The following is an 18,747-nucleotide window of genomic DNA, read 5'->3' as shown; positions in this document are numbered from 1 at the left end:
TTACTGACTTGACCACTCTCTCCTCCTTTGGACTCTCCGTTTTCTCCACCAGGTTGTCTCTGTCTCCTCCCTCCCCCTTCTCTTCTCTAAACAACTCTGAATCTCTGTGTGTTCCAGACGATGGAGAACACCTAGGGAACTGGTTACTGGCTGGATCTGTCTCTCTCCTTTTCATTTCTCTCTTTTATCCTACTGGCCACCTCTGTCTACTTCCTCCCTCTCCTCTTCCCTGTATAAATCCGAGAACATCTCTGAGCTGTCCAGACTGTGGAGCACACATAAGGAAGTGATTACTGGCTAGCTTGCTCTCTCCTCTTTTGATTCCACCTCATCTCATTCAGGTCACCTCTAACTCCTTCCTCCCTCTTCTCTTCTCCATGTAACTCTGTGAAACTCTTTGGGCGTCCCTCAATGTGGAGAAACTTTCATCTCTAACCTAGATGTTTTATCATCGGTGCTGTATAGATGGAGAAGTCTTGAAGCTACTGTAAAAATAAGACTGAAAACCAGAAGCAGGAGGTTTAAGTCCAAATCCTGAGAACATCAGAGAACTCCTGACTCCAGGGAACATTAATTGATAGGAGCTCATCAAACGCCTCCATATCTACACTGAAACCAAGCACCACCCAAGGGCCAACAAGTTCCAGAGCAAGACATACCAGGCAAATTCTCCAGCAACACAGGAACACACCCCTGAGCTTCAATATACAGGCAGCTCAAAGTTACTCCAAAACCATTGACATCACATAACTCATTATTGAACACCTCATCACACTCCAGAGAGAATAAATCCAGTTCCACCCACCAGAACTCCGACACAAGCTTCCCTAACCAAGAAACCATGACAAGCCACTGATACAACCCCACCCACAGCGAGGAAACTCCATAATAAAGAGAACTCCACAAATTCCCAGAATACAGAAAGGCCACCCCAAACGCAGCAATATAAACAAGATGAAGAGACATAGGAATACTCAGCAGGTAAAGGAACAGGAGAAATGCCCACCAAACCAAACAAAAGAGGAAGAGATAGGGAATCTACCTGAGAAAGAATTCTGAATAATGATAGTGAAAATGATCCAAAATCTTGAAATCAAAATGGAATCACAGATAAATAGCCTGGAGACAAAGATTGAGAAGATGCAAGAAAGGTTTAACAAGGACCTAGAAGAAATAAAAAAGAGTCAATATATAATGAATAATGCAATAAATGAGATCAGAAACACTCTGGAGGCAACAAATAGTAGGATAACGGGGGCAGAAGATAGGATTAGTGAAGTAGAAGATAGAATGGTAGAAATAAATGAATCAGAGAGGAAAAAAGAAAAACGAATTAAAAGAAATGAGGACAATCTCAGAGACCTCCAGGACAATATGAAATGCTCCAACATTCGAATTACAGGAGTCCTAGAAGAAGAAGACAAAAAGAAAGACCATGAGAAAATCCTTGAGGAGATAATAGTTAAAAACTTCCCTAAAATGGGGAAGGAAATAATCACCCACGTCCAAGAAACCCAGAGAGTTCCAAACAGGATGAACCCAAGAAGAAACACCCCAAGAAACATATTAATCAAATTAACAAAGTTCAAACACAAAGAATAACTATTAAAAACAGCAAGGAAAAACAACAAATAACACACAAGGGGATTCCCATAAGGATAACTGCAGATCTTTCAATAGAAACTCTTCAGGCCAGGAGGGAATGGCAAGACATACTTAAAAGTGATGAAAGAAAATAACCTACAGCCCAGATTACTGTACCCAGCAAGGATCTCATTTCAATATGAAGGAGAAATCAAAAGCTTTACAGACAATCAAAAGCTGAGAGAATTCAGCACCACCAAACCAGCTCTCCAAGAAACGCTAAAGGATATTCTCTAGGCAGGAAACACGAAAAGGGTGTATAAACCCGAACCCAAAATAGTAAACTAAATGGCAACAGGATCATACTTATCAATAATTACCTTAAATGTAAATGGGTTGAATGCCCCAACCAAAAGGCAAAGACTGGCTGAATGGATACAAAAACAAGACTCCTATATATGCTGCCTACAAGAGACCCACCTCAAAACAAGGGACACATACAGACTGAAAGTGAAGGACTGGAAAAAGATATTCCACGCAAATAGAGACCAAAAGAAAGCAGGAGTAGCAATACTCATATCCGATAAAATAGACTTTAAAACAAAGGCTGTGAAAAGAGACAAAGAAGGACACTACATAATGATCAAAGGATCAATCCAAGAAGAAGATATAACAATTATAAATATATATGCACCCAACATAGGAGGACCGCAATATGTAAGGCAAATGCTAACAAGTATGAAAGGGGAAATTAACAATAACACAATAATAGTGGGAGACTTTAATACCCCACTCACACCTATGGACAGATCAACTAAACAGAAAATTAACAAAGAAATGCAAACTTTAAATGATACAATAGACTAGTTAGACCTAATTGATATCTATAGGACATTTCACCCCAAAACAATGAATTTCACCTTTTTCTCAAGTGCTCCTGGAACCTTCTCCAGGATAGATCACATCCTGGGCCATAAATATAACCTTGATAAATTCAAAAAAATCGAAATCATTCCAAGCATCTTTTCTGACCATAATGCATTAAGATTAGATCTCAATTACAGGAGAAAAACTATTAAAAATGCCAACATATGGAGGCTGAACAACACACTTCTGAATAACCAACAAATCACAGAAGAAATCAAAAAAGAAATCAAAATGTGCATAGAAACGAATGAAAATGAAAACACAACAACCCCAAACCTGTGGGACACTATAAAAGCAGTGCTAAGAGGAAAGTTCATAGCAATACAGGCATACCTCAAGAAATAAGAAAAAAGTCAAATAAATAACCTAACTCTACACCTGAAGCAACTAGAAAAGGAAGAAATGGAGAACCCCAGAGTTAGTAGAAGGAAAGAAATCTTAAAAATTTAGGGCAGAAATAAATGCAAAAGAAACAAAAGAGACCATAGGAAAAATCAGCAAAGCCAAAAGCTGGTTCTTTGAAAGGATAAACAAAATTCACAAACCATTAGCCAGACTCATCAAGAAACAAAGTGAGAAAAATCAAATCAATAAAATTAGAAATGAAAATAGAGAGATCACAACAGACAACACAGAAATACAAAGGATCAGAAAAGACTACTATCAGCAATTATATCCCAATAAAATGGACAACGTGGAAGAAATGGACAAATTCTTAGAAAAGTACAACTTTCCAAAACTGAACCAGGAAGAAATAGAAAATCTTAACAGACCCATCACAAGCACGGAAATTGAAACTGTAATCAGAAATCTTCCAGCAAACAAAAGCCCAGGTCCAGACGGCTTCACAGCTGAATTCTATCAAAAATTTAGAGAAGAGCTAACACCTATCCTCCTCAAACTCTTCCAGAAAATTGCAGGGGAAGGTAAAGTTCCAAACTCATTCTGTGAGGCCACCATCACCCTAATACCAAAACCTGACAAAGATGCCACACAAAAAAGAAAACTACAGGCCAATATCACTAATGAACATAGATGCAAAAATTCTTAACAAAATTCTAGCAATCAGAATCCAACAATACATTAAAAAGATCATACACCATGACCAAGTGGGCTTTTATCCCAGGGATGCAAGGATTCTTCAATATCCGCAAATCAATCAATGTAATTCACCACATTAACAAATTGAAAAATAAAAGCCATATGATTATCTCAATAGATGCAGAGAAGGCCTTTGACAAAATTCAACATCCATTTATGATAAACACTCTCCAGAAAGCAGGAATAGAAGGAACATACCTCAACATAATAAAAGCTATATATGACAAACCCACAACAAACATTATCCTCAATGGTGAAAAATTGAAAGCATTTCCCCTAAAGTCAGGAACAAGACAAGGGTGTCCACTTTCACTGCTACTATTCAACATAGTTCTGGAAGTTTTGGCCACAGCAATCAGAGCAGAAAAAGAAATCCAAATTGGAAAAGAAGAAGTAAAACTCTCACTGTTTGCAGATGACATGATCCTCTACGTAGGAAACCCTAAAGACTCCACCAGAAAATTACTAGAACTAATCAATGAATATAGTAAAGTTACAGGATATAAAATCAACACACAGAAATCCCTTGCATTCCTATACACTAATAATGAGAAACTAGAAAAGCAAATTAAGGAAACAATTCCATTCACCATTGCAATGTAAAGAATAAAATACTTAGGAATGTATCTACCTAAAGAAACTAAAGACCTATATATAGAAAACTATAAAACACTGATGAAAGAAATCAAAGAGGACACTAATAGATGGAGAAATATACCATGTTCCTGGATTGGAAGAATCACTGTAGTGAAAATGAGGATACTACCCAAAGCAATCTACAGATTCAATGCAATCCCTATCAAGCTACCAGCGGTATTTTTCACAGAGCTAGAACAAATAATTTCACAATTTGTATGGAAATACAAAAAAAACTCAAATAGCCAAAGCAATCTTGAGAAAGAAGAGTGGAACTGGAGGAATCAACCTGCCTGACTTCAGGCTCTACTACAAAGCCACAGTCATCAAGACAGTATGGTACTGGCACAAAGAGAGAAATATCGATCAATGGAACAAAATAGAAAGCCCAGAGAAAAATCCACACACCTATGGACACCTTATCTTCGATGAAGGAGGCAAGAATATACAATAGAGTAAAGACAATCTCTTTAACAAGTGCTCCTGGGAAAACTGGTCAACCACTTGTGAAAGAATGAAACTAGATCACTTTCTAACACCACACACAAAAATAAACTCAAATAAAGATCTAAACGTAAGACAAGTAACTATAAAACTCCTAGAGGAGAACATAGGCAAAACACTCTCCGAGAGCAGGATCCTCTATAACCCACTTCTCAGAATAGTGGAAATCAAAGCAAAAATAAACAAATGGGATCTAACTAAAATTAAAAGCTTCTGCACAACAAAGGAAACTATAAGCAAGGAGAAAAGACAGCCTTCAGAATGGGAGAAAATAATAGCAAATGAAGCAACTGACAAACAACTAATCTCAAAAATATACAAGCAACTTATGCAGCTCAATTCCAGAAAAATAAACGACCCAATTAAAAAATGGGCCTAAGAACTAAATAGACATTTCTCCAAAGACATACAGATGGCTAACAAACACATGAAAAGATGCTCAACATCACTCATTATCAGAGAAATGCAAATCAAAACCACAATGAGGTACCATTTCACACCAGTCAGAATGGCTGCGATCCAAAAGTCTACAAGCATTGCCTAGGAAATCCCATGGACAGAGGAGCCTTGTGGGCTACAGTCCATGAGGTGGCAAAGAGCTGGACATGATTGAATGACTGAACAACCGCAAAAAGTACCAAGTGTACAGTCCTAACTAGCTAGCTGATCATTTAGAAGCTGAGTGTGTCAAAGCCACAGAGAACCTGTCTGTTAGAGCTCATTCAGTTAGTAACCTTTATCAAGTCCCATGTATGTTTGTTAAAAATAAAATAAAATTGAAAGCCTTTGTATAAAAAAAAAAAGTCTACAAGCAATAAGTGCTGGAGAGGGTGTGGAGTAAAGGGAACCTTCTTACACTGTTGGTGGGACTGCAAACTAGTACAGCCACTATGGAGAACAGTGTGGAGATTCCTTAAAAAAATGCAAATAGAACTGCCTGATGACCCAGCAATCCCACTGCCGGGCATACACACCAAGGAAACCAGAATTGAAAGAGACACATGTACCCCAATGTTCATTGCAGCACTGTTTATAATAGCCAGGACATGGAAACAATCTAGATGTCCATCAGCAGATGAATGGATAAGAAAGCTGTGGTACATATACACAATGGAGTATTACTCAGCTATTAAAAAGAATACATTTGAATCAGTTCTAATGAGATGGATGAAACTGGAGTCGATTATACAGAGTGAAGTAAGCCAGAAAGAAAAACAGCAATACGGTATACTAACACATATATATGGAATTTAGAAAGATGGTAATGATAACCCTGTATGCGAGATAGCAAAAGAGACACAGATGTATAGAATGGACTTTTGGACTCTGTGGGAGAGGGAGAGGGTGGGATGATTTGGGAGAATGGCATTGTAACATGTATACTATCATGTAAGAAACGAATTGCCAGTCTATGTTCAATACAGGATACAGGAGGCTTGGGGCTGGTGCATGGGGATGATCCAGAGAGATGATATGGGGTGGGAGGTGGGAGGGAGGTTCAGAATTGGGAACTCATGTACACCCATGGTGGATTCATGTCAATGTAAGGCAAAACCAATACAGTATTGTAAAGCAAAATAAAGTAAAAATTAAAATTAAAAAAATAAATAAATAAAATAAAATAATGTCAGGCCCAGCTTGTTTTCACAGTTGAGCTTTCTCTAATCTTCAGAAAATAAGTCCAATGTCAAACCATCTCAGATTGTAGAAAATGACGGTAAGATCCCTAGTTTATAAGCTATCATTACCCAATCCCACTGAAGACAGCATGCAAAAAGAGAAAATTCTGGACAAGTTTCACTTACAGAGATGCAAAACTCTAAAATATAACCTAGTTAAATCTTAAAGTTTACTTTAAAAATTAGGGACTTCTCTGGTGGTCCAGCGGTTAAGACTCCAAGCTTCCACTACAGGGGGTTCTCACCCCTGATCGAGGAACTAAGATCTCACATGCCACATGGCATGGCCAGGAAGTAAAAATCAATTATCATCATCATCAGGAAGGACTTACTTCAGTAATATAAGTGTGGTTCACTTCTAAGAAGTCTATCAACAGCCCTCTGCAGCCCAACAAGGCAGTCTCCTAAGAGCATGGTTCTCAGACCCTGGTTAGTGCTTGTCAGAAACAGGGGAAGCTGGTGAAATGCCCATTCTGACTCACCAAATTTGGGGCAGGGCCCAGGAATCTGCATATTAACCAACTTTGGGGTGAGGCCCAGGAATCTGCATATGTAAGCAGCACCCTGACTGTCTGTGACCCACACAACAGGGCCCAGGCTCACACCTGGAGAAGCATGGCCCTAAAGATTAAACAGCCTCACCTACTACTTCTCTTGGGACCCCACAGGAAGACATTCCACAAAGCAGAGCGAATTCTAGGAAACAGGCTGCACACAACTGCTAACCCAGGGAGCATGGGGGCAGGGTATCAAATATTAACCTCCCTCGTCTCAGAAATATTAGTGTGCCTGGCCTACAGGATGAGAAAGGAAACTCTGCAAAGGGGCTGGGGAAGAGACAACTGGTGGGAAGTAAAGAGTGAGGGAGGGTGGGGAAAATGAGGTGGTCCTTGACAAGAAACCGGGAATCTTCAGGTTTCAGAGCTCAAGGGGAAGCTGGTGCTGACGAGAGCCCAGAACTGTCCCCAGGAGACCAGGTTCTTAGGTCCACTGGCCCCAGTGTGTAATAGTTTCCTCATCTGTGTGTTCGTGTGTGCTAAGTCACTTCAGTTGTGTCCAACCCTTGGCAAACCCATGGACTGTAGCCTGCCAGGCTCCTCTGTTCATGGGGTTCTCCAGGCAAGAATATTGGAGTGGGTTGCTATTTCCTTCTCCTGCGGATCTTCCCACCCCAGGAATTGAACCCATGTCTCTTACATCTTCTGCATTGGCAGGTGGGTTTTTTTTTTTTTATCACTAGTGCCACCTGGGAAGCCCTCTTCACCTGTAAATGTGACAGTCAATCCTTCAACCAAGTGTTGCCACGGGGACCCAATGAAGTTCTATTTCAAAAGTGAAACTGGTGAACACTGCACAAATGTTAGGTATGGTTATTAGTCTGGTTATTAGACTTGGCCAATTCCTTATTTTATAGATGAGAAAACAGGCCCAGAGAGGGCAGGTGACTTGCTCAAGACTGTACAGCTTGCTAGTAACCAGATAAGAGCATGCTCTGGTCTACTTACTTCTGCCACAGGTAGTCTACCCTTTGTGGACCCCCAAAGGAATAAGCACTCCTGCCTTTCCCTTGTCCCTGGCATGGAATGTGAGACAAATGAGCCACTCACCCTCTGAAGCCTTCAGAGTCTGTCCAGGCTGTGTCTCCCAGCGCGCTCATCTTCTTCGCTATCTTTTAGACCACTGGTCCCGGAAAGGCTGCTGTCCGTACAGCAGCCAGCGTCCTGAAGCCCACAGTTTATCTCTCCCCAGCTACTCTTCCTGCCTTTCCTACAAAGCTGCTCACGCCCACAGCTGCTCACTGAGCCATGTGCTGGCTGGTGGCCAGCTTGTTTCAGAGAAATTTAAGAAGGAGTACAGAGTGGGGCAAGTGGTTCAAGTGGTTCAAGTGGTACAGAGTAGGGCAAGCCTTTTCCTGGGAATGTGGGGTGAGTGGTTCAAGTGGTACAGAGTGGGGCAAGCCCTTTCCTAGGAATGATGTTGGCTATGTTCCATCTAGTCCAGTACCTTCCACCTTCCCTCCCTCAAGGAGACTGGACAGGCAGGAGATCTAGAAAAGTACCATGAAAAAAAGTGCTCCATGAGACTTCATGGCCCACAGTCCCATCACTTACCAACAAAAATGCTGAGGACTTCACACATGGTGCCTGATTGAATATGTAACCCAGCCCTACTTGGGGGTGTTAGCATCATCACTCTGCAGATGTGGAAAGTGAAGCTCAGAGAAGTGAGGTAACATGCCCAGGCGGCTCGGCAAGAGTTCGATCTGGAGACTGCATTTAACCATGTGGGGAGTGCAACTCAGACCCAGTGTTGGAACAGTCATCTGTAAGGGGTTTCTGTCCAAGGGGTCTGGGGGAAATTGGTGGTCTGTAAGCTCTGTTTGTTAAAACACAGAAAGAAATTGTGCAGTCATTTAGATAAGGCCACCCTGCAATTAAAATGCCAAGTGCTTTTCACTTTTTCTCCTGTCTGTAAGATGTCAGCTCAGGCTGATATTCCTAGACATCTGTTGAGCATTAGGACCTCCTATTGGTTATTTCAGATGTTCCTGGTTCATTTCCAAAATGAGGGAAATAATTATTGCTTTGTTTTAAAGAAGTTTCTCCAATTGTTTGGCCCCTGGCGGGATATTTAAAGGTCTCATTGAGTGACAGTCAAGGTAGCCTCTGAACCTAAAATGCTCCCTCAAATCCCTCTGCTGTCGCCCACATGCTCCTCTGCTCACAGGCTCAGCAGGTCTCATTTGACTAAGTCCCAAGGGAAGACGAGTTCTGTGGAACTTATCTGGTGACCTCGGCAAGTGCTTCCCTTCCAATGTGACAAGAGATCAAATCTATTGGGTCCAAATGGTTTAAGACAGAGTATCAGAAAGGATAAAGAGCATCTGTTTTTCCTTCAGGGGGAACTGTCCAGGTTTTATGATGTGATGACAACAATCTAGGAGTTCAGTCTTTTGGTTTTAGCTTATTAGATTTGATTTGCTTTTCTTAAACTCAGGACTGGAGAGACTTCAGGGTCATAGAGTTCACTCAATTTAAAAAAGTAAGTTTTACTGAAATATTTGAGCTTTTTTGTTATTCAGTTGCTCAGTTGTGACCCTGTGGCCTGCAGCACGCCAGGCTTCCCTGTCCCTCACCATCTCCCAGAGTTTGCTCAAACTCATGTCCACTGAGTCGGTGATGCCATCCAACTATCTCATCTCTGTCATCCCCTTCTCCTGCCTTCAATCTTTCCCAGCATCAGGGTCTTTTCCAATGAGTTGGCTCTTCACATCAGCCAACGTATTGGCGCTTCAGCTTCAGAATCAGTCCTTCCAATGAATATTCAGGATTGATTTCCTTTAGGATTGACTGGCTTGATCTTCCTGCTGTCCAAGGGACTCTCAAGAGTCTTCTCCAACACCACAGTTCAAAAGCATCAATTAATTCTGCAGTGCTCAGCCTTCCCTATGGCCCAACTCTCACACCCATATATGACTACTGGAAAAACCATAGCTTTGACTGTATAGACCTTTGTTGGCAAAGTAATGTCTCTGCTTTTTAATATACTGTCTATGTTTGTCATTCCTTTTCTTCCAAGGTTCAAGCATCTTTTAATTTCAAGGCTGCAGTCACCATCTGCAGTAATTTTGGAGCCCTTAAAATCTGTCACTGTTTCCGTTGTTTCCCCATCTATTTCCCATGAAGTGGTGGGACTGGATGCCATGATCTTCATTTTTTGAATGTTGAGTTTTAAGCCAACTTTTTCACTCTCCTCTTTCACCTTCATCAAGAAGTTCTTCACTTTCTGCCATAAGGGTGGTGTCATCTGCATATCTGAGGTTATTGATATTTCTCTTGGCAATCTTGATTCTAGCTTGTGCTTCATACAGCCCAGTACATTTCATATCATGTACTCTGCATATAGGTTAAATAAGCAGGGTGACAATATACAGCCTTGATGTACTTCCTTTCCAATTTGGAACCAGTCTGTTGTTCCATGTCCAGTTCTAACTGTTGCTTCTTGACTTGCATACAGGTTTTGCAGGAGGCAGGTAAGATGGTTTGGTATTCCCATCTCTTTCAGAATTTCCCACAGTTTGTTGTAATCTACAAAGTTGAAGGCTTTAGCATAGTCAATAAAGCAGAAGTAGATGTTTTTCTGGAATTCTCTAGCTTTTTCTATGATGCAATGGATGTTGACAATTTTATCTCTGGTTCCTCTGCCTTTTCTAAATCCAGCTCGAACATCTGCAAGTTCTTGTTTCATATACTGTTGAAGCCTGGATTGAAGGCTTGAAGGATTTAAGGATTTTGAGCATTACTTTGCTATCATGTGAAATGAGTGCAATTGTGCAGTAGTTTGAACATTCTTTGGCATTGCGCTTCTTTGGGATTGGAATGAAAACTGACCTTTTCCAGTCCTGTGGCCACTGCTGAGTTTTCCAAATTTGCTAGCATATTGAGTGCAGCACTTTCACAGCATCATCTTTCAGGATTTGAAATAGCTCAAATTGAATTCCATCACCTCCACTAGCTTTGTTCACAGTGATGCTTCCTAAGGCCCACTTGGCTTAACATTCCAGGATGTCTGGCTATCAGTATAATAATACTTACTTCTTGTTTACTTAAGTGCAGAGTGGTGTTTTGCTGATGAATCCTCTTAACCTAAAACCAAAAGTAAGTCTTTTGGCAAAGCACTGTACTAAAAAGACAGCCAATCAAACCAACAGTAGGGGGATTTCATTCTATAAGAAGTGAAAATAATAGATGTTATGCATATTTAGAATCCTCAAAGAAAGGAAAGAAAAACATCCATTAGAAAACGCAACTAGAAATGTGGAGAAGAATATAGTTGTTAAAATTTTAAATAATTCAATAAATAAGATAATTTTTAGTCTATACATAATTGAAGAGTAGATGTACAATTCCTAAGATAGTATTGAATAATTCACTTGGGATAATTTTGTAACTTCTTTTCACTTACCAGCATTTACATTTCTCCATAACATTAAACATGACCATGTCAAAATGTTGTAAACTAGTTTTCTGTGTTTGGACAGTTAACGTTCATATTTTTATTCCATTACTATAAACAAATTTGTGAGAAATCTTGTTATTAAATCTTTGTCCAAATTTCAATCACTTCTCTAGATTGCATTCCCAAAAGAGGAAGTACTGACGTATGAAACTGTCTAAGTCTTTTGGTTACAGCCAATAGCCAGATTGCTTCTCAAAGATCTGAAACCAATTTTTCACTCCCACCCATATTTGAAGAAAATGTCTATTTTACCAAACACTTTTGAGTACTAAGAATTATTCTTTAAAATATTTGTCCATTTGGCAAAAAAATACTGCTTTCAATTTTTATTTGCCTTAGTCTGATTAGTAACAAAGTGAAACACCATCATGGAAGGAAAAATATGAAAACTTCTTTGCCTCATTTTTCTGAGTAAAGTAGGACATGATTTCCTGTAGAGGGGACACAGCACTTCATTACACGCCATGCTCCCAACTGGTTGCTTTTTGCCAGAAAGCATTTTTCTTCTACATTTTTTGTCAAAGGCATGATGTCTTCACTCCAGCCCTATAACATATGATTTAATTCTTGGGGCTGATGTTAAGTTCTGTAGCACCTGGATTTTCTCTGCTTGCTGTAGAGTGGGAAAGCTGCTTCCTCCGCCTGAATGAGTCAGGAAAAGCAGTTGACACACTGACAAGCTGTGGGGAAGGCAATAGGTCATGTGCTGGTTGGTACTCCTCCCTGTGGCCCCCTGTGCCCTGGAGCCTGCATCGCCTCGCCCATTCGAGGATGGCGACCCCGTGCTTTCTGCAGCGTTTTCCCCTTCTCGGCTAGATCGTTCTTTCTCCAGCTAGTGCCCAGTTTCTCCTTAATAGCAAAGCTTCTTGAAAGAGTTGCTTATACTCAGTCTCATTTTCCCTCCTCTTTTGGAACCCATTCCAATCAGATTTCTGTCCCTCCAAGCCCAGGGCTCACAGCAGCATTTGATGAAGGTGAGTTCCTTTCTTGAACCTCTGTCCTCTTTTGACTTCCTGAATCCCACCCTCTTCTGGTTTCTCACTCACTGTCTCCCTTTCAGTATCCTAACTTATTGATATACCCTGCTCTTTTTAAAAAATATATATTTATTTGGCCCTGCCTGGTCTTAGTTGCGGCATGTGAGATCTTTAGTTGCAGTATGTGGGATCTAGTTCCCTGACTTAAGGATCAAACCCAGGCCCCCTGCACTGGCAGTGTGGAGTCTTAACCACTGGACCACGGGGGAAGTCCCTAGATTCTGCTCTTTTATGTGGCCTTTGTAAGTTGGGTTTAGCCTATCTTTTCTATCTAAACTAATAACTTCTTTGTTAAGTTAACTAGCTCATCTACAAGAGCATGTCTCCAGCCCCAACCTTGGCCCTGAACTGTGGTCCAGTAATTCCAGCTGCCAGTTACTATCTCCTCTTGGCTGTCAATCTACATCTAAAACTTAACACATCCAAAACTGGATTCACAGTTCCTAACTCCAAGCCAGCTGGTATTCCCATCTCAGTAAATGACCCCTCCCCCATTCCCCTCAGCACTATGGAGTACTCATCTATTCCTTCCCTTCCTACGTGTCTGACATCTAACCCGCAAGCCAATCTTGTAGCTTATACTTCTACATTAGAAATAGATACAGAATCTCACTGCTTCTCCCCAGGTCCCAGCCTAGCCAGAGGCACCATCACTGCTCACCTGGACCATGCTGACAGCCTTCTAACTCACCCTCTGTTCCACCATCATTGCCTTTGAGTCTATTCTCTATTTGGCTGCCCTGGGGATCCTGTTCAAATGCAAGTTAGATGAGTACTCAACTGCTCTTATCCCACTTAGAATAACCACAAAGCCCTCCATAACCCCCACCATGACATGACCCCATGACCCATGTGCCCTCATCTCAGGCTCTCCCCTTGCTCACTCAGCTCCAGCCACACTGGCCTCCTCAGTATCTCTTGAACATACCAGGCACACTTCTGCCCCAGGGCCATTACACTGACCATTCCCTGTGCCCAGAACGTTCTTCCAGAGATCTACCTGGCTAACTCACTCACCTCCTTCAAGCCTTTACTCATCTCACATCTTCTTAATGACGTCTACCCTGAGCATCCTGTCTTAAAGTTGAACCTCACCCACCCCAAACTACTGGTTCCCATTACCCTGATCTACCCTCTTCTTCCCATGACATGTATCATCTTCCAGTGTGCTATATAATGTGCTTTCTTATTGTTTCTTGTGTGCCTCCCCCCACACTAGAATTTAAGCTCCATGAGGGTAGGGACTTGTGTCTGTTTCATTCTTGAACGAATCTCAACACTAGAGCAGTGCTTGGACTGTAACAGTCAGTCAGTCCATATTTAGTGAATGACTTAGCAAGCCTGAGCTTCACCAACGGCTCAAGCAGTAAAGAATCCGCCTGCAATGCAGGAGACTTGGGGTTGATCTCTGGGTCAGGAAGATCCCCTGGAGAAGGGAATGGCTACCAACTCCAGTATTCTTGCCTGGAGAACCCCACGGTCAGAGGAACCTGGCAGGCTACAGTCCATGGGGTCGGAAAGATTCGGACATGACTAAGCAAGCATGCAGCTTAGTGAGCTAGCCATATCAGCATCCCACAGAGGAATCCTCCAACTTCAGTCAACCATTCCCAATGCCCAACTCAGTTCTAACCAGGGCCAGCAGGCACCGAACCAGCTCCAGGCATTAATCAGGAGAAGGGGCTTCCATAGCCAGCTTAACTCACTTTCTGGCCTAGGAAAGTCACATCCCCTGTTCCAGATCCAGTCCCTCATCTGCTCAGTGGAGATGTTCTCCTGTTCTCCCTGCCTTGAGACACACTGTTAGAGCAGTCACAGGGATATACACATTTAAAGCCATTAAAACTGACCTCATCCACACTGGGCTTCCCTGGTAACTCAGATGGTAAAAAATCCACTTGCAATGCAGACCACCCAGGTTCAATTCCTGGGTCAGGAAGATCCCCTGGAGGAGGAAATGGCAACCCACTCTAGTATTCTTGCCTAGAGAATCCCATGGACAGAGGAGCCTGGCAGGCCACAGTCTATGGAGTCGCTAAGAGTTGGACACGACTGAGTGACTAACACTCTATTTCATCCACATTGTGCACTTGTGTTTGGGAGAGAGGCTAACGAGGTGCTGTTCCTGGGGCCAAGAGAAGTAAACAGAGGCTCTGTTTCCCTGCTAATGTCACTAGGTCTCTTTTTAATGAGATTGAATATGGCTTATCACCCCCACCCTAGTCTCACCCCTCTGGAGTTGAAATGACCTCATAGAAAACAGGGCAGTTAAGTTGACCTAATATCATTCCAGCAAGTTCTATCATTCTTTTAAACTGATAAACAAAATCTCAGAGGATATTAAGTTTTCACCAGCTTTTCTTATCTCCTCTTTAAGCTCTGGAAGGGTGGGACCTATTTCCTTCCTCTCGTATACAACCATGGGGCTCCACGAGCTGGTTACCGATTTGGTCAGCATTTGGGACCTTGAGTAGCTGCCCTCAGCCTGAGGGAAATGTGGAGAGAGCCAACAGTGTGCCTGCCTCAGGCGACAGGTTTCCCCTTGGGGTTACAATGGGTATTTATGAAACATTTCCCAGCGCAAAATGCTTGTGCAAATACATCCCAGGAAATCCCAACAAGATCCCAGTGGAGCAGATATTCTGAGATCCATCTATTAGACAAACTAAGGGGCAGAGTCTGGAACAGAATACTCTAAGCTCCATCAGTCCTGCCCAGTATCCCAACTCTTGAAGCAGAGACACAGCCTCTGTTGGAAAACTTGAGCATGTTTTGCTCATTTTCAACACAGAACCTTTGCAGGAACTGCCTGGTCTTCTGGGCAAGCATCTGGAGACACCACACCCCTCAAACTGGGCTCATCCCTCAAGAGCTGGCCCAAAGTCCACCTTCTTCTGGAGACTCTTCCTTCTGTCCCCAACCCAGAGTTAATTACACTGTGTTCCTGCCCATAGATTTGGCTGAACACATGCTGTCTTGCAACATCTCATACCATTGCTTTGTATGGGTGGGGGGTTGGGGGAGGATTTGGTCCTTAGGTCATTATTTAACTTTTCATGTATATATCTCTTCTCTCCCCAACATGCCTATCAGCTGTAGGTAGGAATCACCTCCACTCATTCACTAGTACACTCAAGTTTTTCCTTTAAGAAATATTCTGTGCCATCCTTGCGATAGATGATCCACGATTGCTGCCCTCGCAGAACTCATATTCCTTACTTATTCTTTCATCGCGACAGTGTTAGTTGCTCAGTTGTGTCTGACTCTTTGTGACCCCATGGTCTGTCCATGGAATTCTCCAGGCAAGAATACTGGAGTGGGTTGCCGTTTCCTACTCCAGGCAATCTTCCCAACCCATGGTTTGAACCCGAGTCTCCTGCATTGCAGGCTTCACCATCTGAGCTACTAGGGAAGCCCATTTATTCTTTATGTGCCTGCTCTGGCTCCCCGTGGGACCTGCTATAATCCATCTGTAACCAGCAGGCAGGAGTTAATAGTGACACTCTCTGGCCAGCGAGTTCCAGCTCTGTGCATCTCTTTTATCTGGTCATAGCCTAGTGAAGACTATTTTTAAGTAGAAAAGCAGGAAGGACCACAGAGATGGGGCCTGAGCAGGGCTGCCTCTGGACGGCAAGCCTAGAAGGGAATTCCTTCTGGGAGAGACTGGAAGCTCCAACCACAAAAGAGTCAGTGCTGTGTGTTCTGAAGAGGCCTTTAGGCATACCAAAGGCACTCTCGTGGCCCAGATGGGAAAACTGAGGCACCCGGCAGGCTTATGGCTGATCCAGTGCAGGACTCCCAGCACAATGCTCTTTTCCTAGGACCCCCTGAGGTATAATTTCCTGCAAAAGGGAAAGAGTTATTTTCCCACTTAGCTATTGGAAGTCACTCTGGCACACTCTGGCAGGTGGAAAGAGGCATGAGGAGACCAATTCACAACAGTGGCTTCCATTACTTTTAAATAGGCTGGAAAACACTTGTGCTCTGATTCTGAGCGTCTCCTCCATACCCAGCACTGGGCATGGGATGGGGGGCAGGCTGACTGTACTCCAGGAAATCACACAGGATGATCAGCTGTTTGGCAGCTGTGGCCAGTGGGCCCCTTGATAGGAGCGAGACCTGTGAGTGAGAGGGGCTGAGATTGACTGGAGTTCTGCCCTCCCTGGAAGCCCTCTGACCCTCTCTGAGGGTTCTGTGTAGTGCGGGTGGAGGTGTGTCTGCCCTGCCTACCAGATCACGTGGTTGAGGACTAAATGAAGCACCATAAGAGGAAGCACCTGTCCCGGAACAGACACTCAGTTCATTTTCACTCGTTCAGAAGGCTGTTTTCATTATTCCCAACCACCTCCTTTGTTTCCTAACTCCCGGAAAAAGCATCCTGGCTAGTCGTTCTGAAGCAGGAATCGGTGAGTGCATGTGACCCCAACTGCCTCCTCCAGGGGTCATGGTCCTGATGCTCCTGCTCATCCAGCCACCCTCAGAATAGGTATTTTGGGCTCACCATTTGATGCCTGAAGCCAACATGCTTCCTTTCCCTGTTCCTCATTTTTCTTACCTGTAGAAAGGGACTGCTCATGAGATAGGGAAAAACAAATCTGACTCCATATTGGATGTTTCTTTCACTTTAACCTTTGCGTTGTATTGCTTTTGCTATTAAAGGGATGTTGCCTGTAGCTTAAAGTATACATAACTGCCCATCTCTAGGAACCCTGTGGGCTTCCCTGGTAGCTCAGTGGTTAAAAAAAAAAAATCTACCTGTTAATGCAGGGGACACGGGTTCAATCCCTGAATAGGGAAGATCCCATTGGAGAAGGAAATGGCTATCCACTCCAATATTCCTGCCTGGGAAATCCCATAGACAGAGGATCTTGGCAGGCTAGAGTCCATGGGGGTCAGGGTCAGAATCAGACACAACTTAGCCAGTAAATAACAACAAGGAACTCTGCCAAGGAACACTTGAGCATTAAACTAAAATACCTTTGCTTAGCTCACAGGAAACCCCCTGACCAGACCCACCTGTGAATGGCTGCAGGCAAGAAGAAACAACACATTCCCTCTGGAGTCTGGCCAGAACCAGGAAATATATGCAACAACTTACCACCGTCTTTTTACTTTACCTCCTTACCTCCCCTTCTTTGTTCTATTTAAGAAAAAAACAAACAACAAACAAACCAGCACCCAAACCTGGGCCAGATGGTTCTTTGTGACACCAGTCCACCATCTTCTTGTCTGCTGTCTTTCTGAATAAAATTGCTATTCTTGGTCCTAACAACTCATCTCTCTATTGATTGGCCCGTTGTGCAGTAAGCAGGACGAGCTTGGACTCAGTAACACCAGACTTACTCCTGTGAGGTTATGTGGCTTGAGACCCTGCAAGTACACATTCCAGTGGGTCCCACAGGTTACATGCTCCTGATTCCCTTCCTTCTCCTTTCTGGAGGGGGCTGTTCTTCAGGGAGGGTGGGGAAGGACCTAGAGGCTGGGCGAGAACCTCTTGTCCTCGGCTACCCCACTCTCTTCCCACCCCTTAGCACAGGAAATGCCTTCACTGCTCCAGCCATCAGAAACACACGCAACAAGGGCCAGCTGCTGCTACCACCACCACTCCAGCCCAAGAGACAGAAGACATGTGTGAGACACTCTCCTTTCATAAAAGAGGGCAATGGTGGAAGGGTTGCTGTGGGGACCCGGCTGTGGAAGACAAGCCACCTCCCTCCTCCCCACTCTGCTTCCACTTTTGAGGGTGGAGAAGTCTAAAGACATAGAGAAGTTAGATCTGGATATAGCCTTGAAGGGGTTTCCCTGGTAGCTCAGCTGGTGAAGAATCTGTCTGGCAGTGCAGGAGACCTCAGTTTGATTCCTGGATCGAGAAGTTCCCCTGGAGAACTGAAGGGATACCCACTCCAGTATTCTTGGCCTTCCCTAGTGACTCAGATGGTAAAGAATCCACCTCCAATGCGGGAGACCAGGGTTCGATCCCTGGTCTGGTTGGGAAGAGCCCCTGGAGGAGGGCATGACAATCCATTCCAGTGTTCTTGCCTGGAGAATCCCCATGGACAGAGGAGTCTGGTGGGCTACAGTCCATGGAGTTGCAAAGAGTCGGACACAACTGAGCGACTCAACATGGCACAGCACATAGCCTTGAAGATGATTTGTTCCATGACTTCCAAACACCTAAAATTAATTTTTACTTACTTGGGTAAATTTTTAACCAACTCACCTCCCTAAAATTGTGTATGCAGAATTTTTTCTATGAAAGA

General features: G+C 43.1%; 1 protein-coding gene across 10 annotated transcripts in view; it reads right to left on the bottom strand.

Moving 5' to 3' along the window:
* NOX5 (NADPH oxidase 5) overlaps positions 1–18,747 on the bottom strand; it is a 74,836-nt gene that overhangs the window by 48,473 nt on the left and 7,616 nt on the right. For 3 of the 10 annotated variants that reach the window (XR_009601333.1, XM_060418532.1, XM_060418533.1), the window contains exon 1: positions 8,039–8,168. The exons of the other annotated variants lie outside the window; for them this stretch is intronic. Coding sequence is in view for 2 of the 3 variants with exons in the window: in XM_060418532.1 (XP_060274515.1) it covers positions 8,039–8,088 (50 nt within the window). In the remaining variant the exon portion in view is untranslated. Of the gene's footprint in view, positions 1–8,038; positions 8,169–18,747 lie in introns of those variants that run through there. 10 annotated transcript variants of the gene reach the window in all.

This window comes from Ovis aries, chromosome 7, assembly GCF_016772045.2.
Source record: "Ovis aries strain OAR_USU_Benz2616 breed Rambouillet chromosome 7, ARS-UI_Ramb_v3.0, whole genome shotgun sequence".
In the NCBI taxonomy this organism is placed as follows: domain Eukaryota; kingdom Metazoa; phylum Chordata; class Mammalia; order Artiodactyla; family Bovidae; genus Ovis; species Ovis aries.
The sequence above is the reverse complement of the archived record's forward strand: the minus strand, read 5'-3'. Positions and strand labels throughout refer to the sequence as shown.